At 42.1% G+C, this 12,526-nt stretch overlaps 1 protein-coding gene across 1 annotated transcript in view; it reads left to right on the top strand.

Annotated features, from left to right (window-relative positions):
- Window positions 1-12,509, top strand: part of LOC102482393 (ras-associated and pleckstrin homology domains-containing protein 1) — a 59,642-nt gene extending 47,133 nt beyond the window's left edge. The window contains exons 12-15 of the mRNA XM_027773660.1: window positions 3,756-3,854; window positions 5,999-6,119; window positions 9,965-10,107; window positions 11,644-12,509. Of these exons, the coding sequence (XP_027629461.1) occupies window positions 3,756-3,854; window positions 5,999-6,119; window positions 9,965-10,107; window positions 11,644-11,670 (390 nt within the window). The 3' untranslated portion in view covers window positions 11,671-12,509. The remainder of the gene's footprint in view (window positions 1-3,755; window positions 3,855-5,998; window positions 6,120-9,964; window positions 10,108-11,643) is intronic.
- The last annotated feature ends 17 nt before the right edge of the window (window positions 12,510-12,526 follow it).

Here is a 12,526-nt window from a genome sequence, read left to right as displayed (position 1 = left end):
CAGTTCAACTTCTTATCATTAAGGACATTAGTGCATCCTTCTAGTATAGGGAGGAGCTTTTTCACATAGAAATGTCATCCTCTGCCTTTAAGAAGTGATAAGAGGTTCAAAGTGACCTTTTGTGCCTGCTGTTTTTCATGTTTTTAATTTAAATGGTCAATATGCCAGGTGGGTCTATTTTTAAACTCTTTTAATATTGGTAGACATAACTAACCCACATAAATTAAAGTTATTTGAGGGTCTCATAATATGAAGACAGTAAGAGTTAGTTACTCCAGTGACTTCAGTGAGCTCAAATTCTTTCCATCTTTCCCTCTTCCATTTTCTATTGATATATATTAGATTATTCCCAGGCTAGCCTACCTCACAGTCTCAAAATGGCTGCCACAGTTCCAGGCATCACCTGTAGACCTAGCAAAATCCAGCAGAACAAGGACTACTTTTCCCTGTATTTGTCCTTTTTTTTTTTTAAGAGGAAGGAATTCTCAGAACCTGCACAACAGCCCTTTCCCATAAGAGCTCTTAGTTCACTCTTAAACTAACCACTGACAAGCAGAATGAAGCCACTGAGGTTGGCTTAGACTAGGCATAAGTCACACCCTGCGGGACAGAGGTGAACATTCGGGCTCTGCCAGGAAAGACACGGAAAGGAGAAGATGCCTGGAGGGCAGGCAGCCACCGTGTCTCAGGTGACACACCTACATCAGAAGCCATCGGCACATCAATCCACATCTGTTCTAGAGTCCTCATTTTCAAGATACGGAAACTAAGGTTTAGGATCAACTTGCTCAAGGCCATACAACTATTAGACATGTTTTTTGTAGTGGTACAGCAGTAAGGCGATGCTCTGTAACACTGAAGCCACATGGGAAGGTCCTCAAATAACTTTAATTTATGTGGGTTATGTCTACCGATACCAGGTGCTCACATGCTGGCTGGCCGAAGCTGGGGATGGATCGAGTTAAGGGGACTCTGTTGGAAGTGCATCTCTCTGTCTCTCTGTCAGAAGAAATAAGTAAATAAACATTAAAAAAAAAAAAAAGACATTTCTTTTTTTTCCTGCAAAGTCTGAATGAGGTTTGGCATCTATGAATATTTTTATTCTTCAGCATATGAGTTATAACAAATGAAACTTTAAAAGTGCTGAAACACAGGGTCTACACAAAAGAGACTGAAATGTTATATTTATGAGGCTTGGTTCGTCTTAGCTTCAGACTGTCCTGACCGAGTCTGAGTCCTTCCTGTGAGATTCAGGGTATGTGAAGTGTACCCACACTTAATAGGACGGTAATCAGGCATCCTGTTTGGTAATTCTTTTTTTTTTTTTTTTTTTAAGTTTTTTTTGCCATAGGATATGTACACTTTCTGGACAGAGAGAGAGAGACAGAGGAAAAGTGAGACATCACCCCCTGAGGGGATGGCCATGCCGCAATCCTTTCTCCATTCCCCCCCTAGGATTTCAGGCATGTACGCATACGTGCCTGGCGTGGTGACTCATTTTTTAAAAGGTAATAATAAAAGCAACAATAGGAAGTAGGAAGAGTTCATGAAATTTGACAATATAGAAACAAATATAACATGTTAATATGTCATTTGCAAGATGTACACATATGTTGGGACACATGTATACATGTATAACTAAATTAGTTTCTTTAAGGAAACTTGTGTTTCCCAAACTTCTCTGCCACAAAAGTTGGAATATGGCTCATCTCAGCCATATTTTAAATTGCATCCCTAAAAAGGGCAAAGCAGTTCGTCTCAGTATGGTAGGGCAGAAGGGGAAAGCGCTTGCATTTAGGGATGGAATGTGAACGTGAACTTCGCCAGCACAGTTACTAACAGAAATACACTACGTGGTGTAATCATGGAGGCCTCGGGGTAAGTGGCACACAGAAACTTTCTGCGTACAGTTGAGAGAATTAATTTTCAAGCAGGTGGCACCTCTTCAGTCACTGTCCTTTGACACCTGGACTGTGATCTTAGGGTACCACTTTCAGTTACAGTTACAGGAATTACCTGTCCCAACCTAATTTTGGGCATAAACACAAAAAAGATAGCAAAATAGTAACCCACAATTTCTTATTTTACTGTTGTATTTTTATATTGAGTTCTCAAATTTTTTACCTTTTATTAAAAAAAAAGAAAAACTTTCCAAGTCAGTATCATTTTGAAAAATGAAACGTTCCTTAATAGCTTTTCACCTGTTTGGGGAGCAATTTCATTGTATACTCTCTTTGAATCTTTAAAAATCTAAATGTCAGCCCATCCATGGTGATACATTCTAGCAGGAGGCTGTGCTTGCAGGCTGGGACCATGTAGGAATTCTGGGTTCAATTCCTGGTTCAACCTAAAGGCTGGGTGCCGTAGGTGCACACCCATAATCACAGTACCTCAGAGGAGTGCAGGTTCAGGGCTGGGCCTGGGCAAGCCTGTCTGAAAGAGCTGGGCGTGGAAGCACACCTCTGGATTCCCAGCTGAGAGGCTGAGGCAGGACTATCATGACAGCGAGACCCTGCAAAAATTATATAAAAGTAGGGTCATCGGGTGGTGTGGTAGTTAAAGCACTGATCCCACACGGCTGACTCAGAGTCCCAGTCCCAGACCCAGCAACTTGAAAAACACCAAGTTTGTTTGTGTACATGCCCAAAATTCCAAGTGGAGAATGAGAAGGGATTGTGGTGTGGCCATGCCACCTGCAGGGGTGACTTCTTACTTTACCTGTCTCTCTCCCTTTCTCTGGTGAGTACACACACCCTATAACAAAAACATTGAGGGGGAAAAAAGGGCATAATATGTACAGAAAAGAGGGAGGCAGCAATTCCAGAGAAGGAAGCGTAGTATGTAATGGTTAAGACCGTGGGCCCTGGAATAAGGTGCCTGGTTCACAACTCGTTCTCTCGCTTATTAGGAGCAAATTTGAATTGCTCAGAATGTTTGCAAAGAATAGTAATCATAGGTCACTACATCAGAATCAGGTGTGATTTAAAGCTTTTCTCCTCGAGGAGCTAGTGACGTGAGGCCCACTGAAGTTGAAATGAGTACCTTAAGTCTGTTCCTAACACTTGTATTTCATAGCCAAGGTCAAGTTAGCCACCTCCTATCCAAACTCAGCTGAAAAGTCTAGTGGGTTGTAAAAACCAAATCTAATGGCAGTGGCACCATCAAGAAGCTGCTTGTTCCCTGGAAAGACACAAGCTGCAGTCCTGAGTCTGGTAGGAGAGGCCTGTGGAGCACTGTGCTCGTCTGCCTCTCCCACAGTGACGGTGTGACCCTGGACTCCTGTCCCCGGTGCTGTGCTGTGGGCTTTGTACACTGGCCCTGCTACTCACCTCTGGAGAATAGGCTTTACCAGACCCGGTCTCATTCAGAGTCTTCTGAACCCATGTTTTCAGTGGGTTTAATGATCAGTCAAACTTAGTCTTCCCTTTTCTTAAGTCTCTTACGGACCAAGAACTCAGACTTCATTAATCTCAATGCACCATGCTGATATATAGAAGAAACATGTGAGTTTCCCATGCCGTGCAGGTTTATTAAGACTTAGACATCTTGACATAAAAGTTGTCACATTTTTTGCTCATTTACTTTGTAAAAATACTCGTGGACCATTTTATTTGGCCTTATGGCCATGTATGTATAACTTGTTTGGCCATTACACTACTAGCCTGTTATTTATGGGGATAGTTTTAAGTTTTAATAGAGTTTGTTTTTCTTTGGCTCTCCGAGGACTTAGTTGGATTTTCCCTTTAATCTTGTAGCACCCACAGATCCAGAAGAAATCTCAGTATATCAAATACCTTTGTTGTGATGATGTCAGGACCCTGCATCAGTGGGTCAATGGGATCCGCATCGCGAAGGTAGGTTTCCTTTCACTTTGATGACAGAATAATGAGGTATTTAATGATACTGTTTTGATGGTCATGATGATGATTCTAATTGTTTCACAGTCAGAATTTTTCTTGTGTCTAGTTTTCTCACCCTAAGAAGCTTCATGTTTTAAATGTTGTCTTTTTTCCTTGGGGACAAGGATAAACTTTTAACAGATGGTGTCTATGAATAATACTGTTGGTGAAAACTTGTGTAGCAGTAAAGTGATTTATTTTGGCTTTGGAGAACACATTACATGATTCTCACATAGCAGAGTTGAACCTAAGCAAAATAAATTTTTAAAAAACTAAATTACTTTGGGCCAAGCCCATAGCGTAGCCATTAAGTACTGAGGAGCCAGACCCTACGTGGCTGTTCGTAATTCAAATCCTGGCCCTGGAGGTCTGAAAAACATACCCTGTGTATGTGTGTGCATGCCTAAAATCTTGATGGGATGGAGAACTGGAGGAGAAAGGATTATGACGTGACCACACCTCATTGAGGGGTGCTTTCTTCTCTGTCGAGGGCACATGCCCTCTGGCAATTAAAAAAATGTCAGTACAGACACTGTGGAGAACGATATAGAGTTTCCTCAAAGACCTATCATATGATCCAGCAGTTCCACTCCTGGGTATCTACCCAAAGGATAGGAAAATGCTCGGAACAGTGCTTGCACACCAATGTTTATGACAGTATTATTCACAGTTGCTAAGACATGGAACTAGCCCAAATGTCCCTGAACAGATGAGTGGATTGGAAAAGTGTGGCACATATACACTACAGAATACTCCTCAGCCATAAAAAATTACAGGACCCTGAAATTTGATAGAAAGTGAATTAATGTGGAAGATTTACTGCTGTGTGAAGCAAGCCAGACTATGAAAAAGAGACATTGTATGTCCCTACTTAATATTTACTGACTGTCCACACTCTGTGGCCGAAACAGAAAGAATGGAAGATACAGAAGCATGGAGAACAGTTGCAGATAAGGGAGACAGTGTGGGAGGAGGGTGAGAAGTGGGGAAGGGTGAGAGGAAGGGAATCAAGGAGAAGAATAGAGAGGCAAGACATTTAAGGGACACAGAAATGGAGGATTGTCTATTGATCTGTGGAGAACGATATAGAGTTTCCTCAAAGACCTATCATATGATCCAGCAGTTCCACTCCTGGGTATCTACCCAAAGGATAGGAAAATGCTCGGAACAGTGCTTGCACACCAATGTTTATGACAGTATTATTCACAGTTGCTAAGACATGGAACTAGCCCAAATGTCCCTGAACAGATGAGTGGATTGGAAAAGTGTGGCACATATACACTACAGAATACTCCTCAGCCATAAAAAATTACAGGACCCTGAAATTTGATAGAAAGTGAATTAATGTGGAAGATTTACTGCTGTGTGAAGCAAGCCAGACTATGAAAAAGAGACATTGTATGTCCCTACTTAATATTTACTGACTGTCCACACTCTGTGGCCGAAACAGAAAGAATGGAAGATACAGAAGCATGGAGAACAGTTGCAGATAAGGGAGACAGTGTGGGAGGAGGGTGAGAAGTGGGGAAGGGTGAGAGGAAGGGAATCAAGGAGAAGAATAGAGAGGCAAGACATTTAAGGGACACAGAAATGGAGGATTGTCTATTGATGATAACATGTATGATAGTGTCTTTAACTGGACTAGTACGCAGTGTATTGATACTGGGAAAATTCATTTTACAAACTGTGGTGATGTACAGTGATTGAATGTATAAAGTAATTTTTTTTAAAGTCAATAAAATTGTAAATGAATTTTTCAAAATTTTAAGAAAGCTTCTAATTACTTTATTTAAGTAGTGATCACATACCAGATACTGAATAATGTTGAAGACCCTTGGTCAAGAATTTGGGGTGAATAAAAGTATATTCATGTTTTTAATGAACATAATTAGGATCAAGTGTTGACTTCTTGCTACCCTTCTAAAAATGAGGAAAAATAAGGGTAGATTATAATTAGCTGGTGTGACAAGAAAGTTTGAAGGCTGTAGGTACTGATTTTAGTATGAACTATGAATCAATGAGCAAAGATGTGTCCCCTTTCCCATCTCGTCTTCGGTGTCATACTTAGTGAAGTTCGTATGTCATCACTCTCTGCCTAGTATGGGAAGCAGCTGTACATGAACTATCAAGAAGCCTTGAAGAGGACAGAGTCTGCCTATGACTGGACTTCCCTATCCAGCTCCAGCATCAAATCAGGATCCAGTTCTTCCAGCATCCCAGGTAGTTCAGAATGCCTCAGAGCACTGTGTTGCTGCCACAGAGACAGAGTAGATCGCTTCATTTCAGCTTGATTGTTAAAAACCAGAGCCACAGGACCAGCTGATGGCATAGTGATTACGTCACTGGACTCTCACATGGCCGACTGTGGTTCGAGTTCCAGACCCGGCAGGTTGAAACTCAGGCCAGGCGCGTGTGTGTGCATGCCCGAGATCCTAGGAGGAGAATGGAGGAGAAGGAATTGCAGTGTGGCCATGCCCCTGGGGGAGTGATTTCTTGCTTTCTGTCTCTCTGGCAAGTGCATGCACCATATAGCAAAAATCTCTCTTGAAAACAAACAAAAAACAGAGCCACACTAATTTCTTAATTATAGTCAGTAACTCCTTTTTTTTTTTTTTTTCCCAGTTGTTACAGGAGACAAAATCATGGGCTAGTTGACATGTATATGAAATGGAAATCAGTGTTAGATTCCTAAAGCCAGGAGCTTTGTTATAAAATTTATTCAGAACTCTGCTAAAAAACAACTATTGATGCATAATTTGGGATTCAAAAGTTGCTTGAATATAGTATTTGTACAGAATCCGTGGTGAAACTGCTTTTCTTTCCACGGGTTTCCTGACACTTCAGTGGCATAGAAACAACCAGTGCTAGTTCAGTGTCAGTGTTAAGAGAGTTAAGTCACCAAACTTTCTAACAGGAAATCAGTGATACTCAAAAAAGTTTCCAGATTCTCACATTTTCTAAACAAATGTGCTGTGGTCACATCTTAGGGCAAAAGCTTCTTCCCTTCAAAATGTCCCATGAGTAATGGCCAAGTCATCTAAAAGCAAAGTATTTATTCTGGCATCACATGTGGTGAAAGAAATTTTTACTTTAGTAACTGATTAAAAAAACTCTGATTTATCTTCAAATATATAAGTAAAAACACATTTAGAATGTGCATATATACAAGTTAGCATATACATTCATCTGCCTGATGGTTCTGCCCACCGAGAGGATCTAGAAACAGTGACAGCACAGTAAGGGAGACCCTGTGTCAGATCTTGGTTCCTGACACCATTCTCCAAGGAAAAGAACCAGGGCTCTTGTGGAATGGCTCATTCTAGGTCTACAACCAAGTACAGACAAGATGAGTCTGGAACATCGTAGAGGCAAAATGAAGAATACGCAGAAAACTGTGATGGGAGTATGTCAGAGGGGCCCAGGAGCCAACCCAGGAGAGCGCCTGTGGCTAGAGCTGGAACTATTTGAGCAGTAACCTAAACAATGTAGTGTAGGACTATAACCTGAATTACTAAATATCAGTGAACTCATGCTGATTTAAATCAGTTATCAAATAAATAGGGAAGAAGAGACAAATCTCCTGCACAGATTTCGCAATGACTTACATAGATATGTTGCCCTCAAGAGGGTGGAACTTAACTCGCCACTCCTCAGAGCAGGCTGTGCATGGTGAATTGCTTCCATTGTAAGGAGGGGCAGAAAATGGGAGTAACTTACCTGACAGAACAGTGTGTCAGGGCAGTCGGCTCAGCAGTGATAGGACCTATTGATTGTAGGTACTTTTGATGTAATGTGATGAGAATGGCCTTTCTGCCTGGTCGTCTTCTGCAAATCCCATAACCTCAGTCTAAGCAAAAGAAAATTGTCAGTTAAAAATGGATAGAGATATGGATGGATGGATGGAGAGATAAAAAGCATCAAACAAACTAAAATTGAGACACTCTACAAAATACCTGACTAGTATTCCTCAAACTGTCAAAGTCGTCCAAAACTGGGAAGTCTGGGAAACTATCATAGGAGACACGGTGACCAACTGCCATGTTGTATCCTGGATCAGAAACAGACATTAGGGGGAAACTAGCAAAATCCAAATAAACGGTGGACTCCATAGTAATGGCTGTAGCAGATAAATCATGGAGTGTGTGACGCGTTGATGATGGGGGACACTGGATGCCATGTGCGTAGGAATTCTATGCTAAACTGTTCTGAAGTTCAGATACCTAATAAATATCTGAACTATTCTAAAATAAACTCTCATTAAAATTATAAATAAAAAGTTTGAGAAGATGGATTAGGAAAGTAGTAGTATATAGGAAGTAGAATTTTAGAATAGGAAATTAAGGGACAGAAGATTGAGAAAATATGCATGGTTTTTAAAAATTTTATATGGCACTTATGTAACAATTCAAGTGCTTCCACAGTTTTTATGAAGGAGCACAAAGCACCATTCCTGCTCCAGCATCATTATATACTTTGTGTAAACTATTAGGCAGACCTTTCCACGTGAGTCATAAAATCATCTAGTAATGCCGATGAGGCCTCAGGGATCCATGTGGGCTGTTGTCCCGGCTATTAGATAGGGATGATAAAGACTAGTGAAGTTGTAACTTCTTAAAAACTGCTCAGGACCAGCAGTTGGCGTAATGACTGTGTTGCTGGACTCCCATGTGGTCTACTGCGGTTCGAGTCCTGGACTCAGTGACTTAAATGCATGCCAGGTGCATGTACGTGCGTGCCTAAGATCCTGAGAGGATAATGGAGGAGAAGGGATTGCAGCGTGACCATTTCCCCTCGGGGGGTGATTTCTCGCTTTCTGTCTCTCTGTCTCTGTCTGTCTTTCTGGTGAGTGCACACGCCCTATAGCAAAAACCTAAAAAAAAAAAACACACACACACAAAAAAAAACAAAAATAAGAAACAAAACAAACAAACAAAAAAACCTTGCTCTTTAATTTTCACCTGGTTAACTTCTCCTTATCCACCTGAGATCATGTTCTCAGGTGTCAAAGCAGGTTCCCTACATAGAGGATACAGTAGAACCTTCCCCTCATCATACATATCAGTCATAATGACATGCTTATTTTTGTCGTTATGTGTTTTTGATGGCAAAAAAAAAAAAAAAAAAAAAAACTCCTTGGGTATTGATTGATTAAAAAAATATATTGGTATATTTTTACCCTAAGGATTGTCTTTGTCCAAGGAGTTTTGGCTTAAGATTTCTTTGAGGCTATTTTTCTTTGACTACATTGTCTAACTTGGCTGGACCCACTTCAGTATTAATAGTACCCATTACAGAGAGGATGGAGGGGGTCACCTTTAACACTGAATTCCCAATGGATGCCAGACGTTGAGTTAGATGCATCCACGTGGTTATCTTATCTGACCTGGAGTCCAGTGAACAATCACACCAGTTCTCTCAACCAGGATGCCAGTCAGAGACACATGTGTCCTTACAGCCATTCCCACTGGGCGCCAGTCCCATGAGCCCTCTCGGTGCTTCGCTGGGAGGCCAGGCTCCTGTGACGCAGCTCCTCCCCTCAGGGACCAATACCTACGTCCCTGGGAGGCTGCTCATGCCCGGCACATTCTAGGTATCCTTCATTGCTAGGACTGGGGACATAATCACTGTATACACATGTAAGTTCATCAGTTATAACTCCGGGATGGCCTGGAACAGAGAGATTAAAAAGACTTACTCTCTGTAATGAAAGCAGTATTGAGAAAAATGCAGTCCTCTGTTGATGGCTCATTAATTCTTTTATTTGTTGGGAACTGATTTCATGCAAGACAGGTTGTCAGGATGTGAATAGTGTTATATGAAGCTTTTATTGTAAATATCAGTTTCTCCTGGTGAAAAGAGAAAAAAGAGTTCCCATCAACCTTAGAATAAGGGATGTTTTTATAGTGGAAAATACTGGCAGTTTATGATGAAATGAGTTGAGTAAACTGTCCTTGTTGCTATCACATTTGACCTTGTGTAAAAGATTTTTCTAAATGTACATATTCATAGTATCAGGATACTGACTTATTTCATTCTTTTTTTTTTTTTTAAACTATTTTAAACAGAGTCTCAGTCAAATCACTCCACTCAGTCTGACAGTGGAGTTTCTGACACCCAGCCGGCAGGACACGTCCGTTCCCAGAGCATCGTCAGCTCCATCTTCTCCGAGGCCTGGAAACGGGGCACACAGCTGGAAGAGTCCAGCAAGGTAGCACACTGGTTTTAATTTACGGAGAAAAGCTCGTGATTTCTTGGACAACACTTTTCTTCTTATATTAGGGCTCTATTTTGGTCTTCATTCTTGGCTCTTGAGTCTTCCTAGACCCATTGGGTAAAGCCATTTCAGGGAGATCTGTTGATTTGACTTCCCTTTAGAAATGAGTATTTGCAGGGCCAGCCCGTGGTCTGGTGATAAGCTACATGGCCCACTGCATGGTTTGAGTTCAAGACCTGGAGGCTTGAAAAATACACCAGATGTGTGTGTTATGTGCTCAGAATCCTGACCGAATAGAGAAATGGAGAAGGGATTTCTGGGTACTTTCTCCCTCACCCTTTCTCTGTCTCTGCCTGGTATGCGCATGCGCTCCAGCAAAATTTAAAGAAAGAAAGGAGTATTTGCAAATTGGTTTTTAATAACCTAAGATTGCAAAACAATAACAAATGGCAGTGTTCAATTCCTCAGTGGCTCAAAATTTTAAGAAATAACCATTTCCTCCTTCCCGCCCATAGTCAGTTTTGATGGAACAACGTCATCTAATACCAATGACCTGAATATGATCCAAAGAAGCTGCTTCTAGTTATTTCCTTATTTGCTTTCAATTTAATTAATGCAGACTTGTTTCTTATCTTTTCTTCTATGCTTCTTAGCAGTTCTCAGGTCGTTGAGTTTTTCCAATTTACACTTTATGTGGAAGTCAAAATTCAAGTATCCCCTTAAACTTTAGATTTGCTGTGCAGAATACTGTTCAGAGACACTGAAGGATCAGTTCAATTACTGCAAGTAATATTAAGAAAAGCAGAGGGGTTCTGTAGCTCATCTGGAAGGCATCGAGTCCCCCATCACAGCCTCCATGCTTCCCCAGGCAAGGGTGCCTGGCTGTGCTCCCCCTCTCAACACTCCAGAGCGCACTCCACCACTGAGGAACCAGGCACCGTGGCCCGACTGCTCTGTCTTCACCCAATAATCAGTTTTGCCTTTTTTTTGGTCTGAGTTATTTGTATAAGTACATTCACAAATGAGAATTAAGTGGACATTTTTCCTCTTTCTAGTCCTTAATTTACACATGTGGCTCTTGGAAGGGTGGAAGAAGGAGGCATTAGTAGCCCAATGTGGGGAGTAAGCAGTTCCCCTCAAAATGCATATTTGGGAATTGGTTCTAATGACCTAAACTCTCAGTTTGTTTTACTCCCTGATCAGCCTTTCAAGAAGTGCCCTCTCCTTTCCCCTCTTAATGAATTTGAATGGCATTAAGTCACAGCTCCTGCTTAGGTGTGTCATAGAGAAGCCGGTTCACGTAATTCAGATGTCTCAAGAGAAATCCCTTGCCTGACTAAATTGTTAATGGGGAGATCCATGTGCGTTTGCAATTACAGAACTGCCTAGCTATTAACGTGTACGGTCAAGGAAGACAAGGCCAAATGCTCTGTGCCGTCACACGGAGGGCTTCAGGAGCGTGAGCTCCGCAGGCCCAAGTGATGACTTCAAGTCTTGATCCCTCTTGTGTTTCTTCTCCTGTTACTTCAGTCTCAGGTGCCAAATGAGAAGGCCTGACGCAGCCAAGACAGGGGCGAGTTAAGGTCAGGGACTGTTCTCTGGAAACACATTAACCTGGGTGATTCCTATAACCACGTCTTACAGACTAATGCTTTTACCTGGATGTGTAATTCTTAAAGAAACATGTGAGTGTCCTAATGGGCATGAGAAGTCAGCCCCCTAATGAGCCTTCTAGTTAACTAACCAAAGCATTCTCCATGCGGATTAGACATCCATGTTTGAAAACAAATGACTTATCTCAGCCCTTTGCAGTTTGTTCAGAGAGCCTAAAAGACATCCCTACTTACTAAGTCACAGGCTCTTCCTTTCCTCTGTCCTCAAGTACTTGGACCTGCATCATGCATGACACCAGCTGTGACGGGTCAGCAGTACCGAGGGCCGCCCAGATGGTGGTCAGCAGATTGTTAGCAAGCCCTGCTCATTTCTTGATAGCTTCCTGTCACCTCCCTTAGCTGCTGCTTATCTTCTGGTGTTTTCTGTATACTGCCATGATCTTTGGCTGTAAGGTTCACCAAGCATTTGTTATGTATTTTCCAGTAAAACCCATGTACACAGTGCCCCCCACCCGCACTGCTGGGCATCTGTGCATGTTGGATGCAAGCGTCTCACGAAACACGAGTGTGTGTGTAGCTCATTCTTTCCCGCGTGACTGCACGCCTGCCGAGTGTGTGGACCCACCAGCACCAAAGCAGTCCTCACTCGGGGGCCCTCCACCAGCCCTAGGGCATCTGCTTGGTGTGGATGCTGTCAGCGACTGAGGCAAACTCGGCCACTGCGGCAGGTCCAGTGCTCAGGTGACCCCCAAGTAGGGCAAGGTGTCAGCGCACAGGTCAGTGAGCAGACACCCCTCCCC

This window comes from Tupaia chinensis, unplaced genomic scaffold (genome assembly GCF_000334495.1).
Source record: "Tupaia chinensis unplaced genomic scaffold, TupChi_1.0 Scaffold000361_2, whole genome shotgun sequence".
Classification (NCBI taxonomy): Eukaryota; Metazoa; Chordata; class Mammalia; order Scandentia; family Tupaiidae; genus Tupaia; species Tupaia belangeri.
Note: the sequence above shows the minus strand (reverse complement) of the source record. Positions and strands in the feature narration are given on the sequence as shown.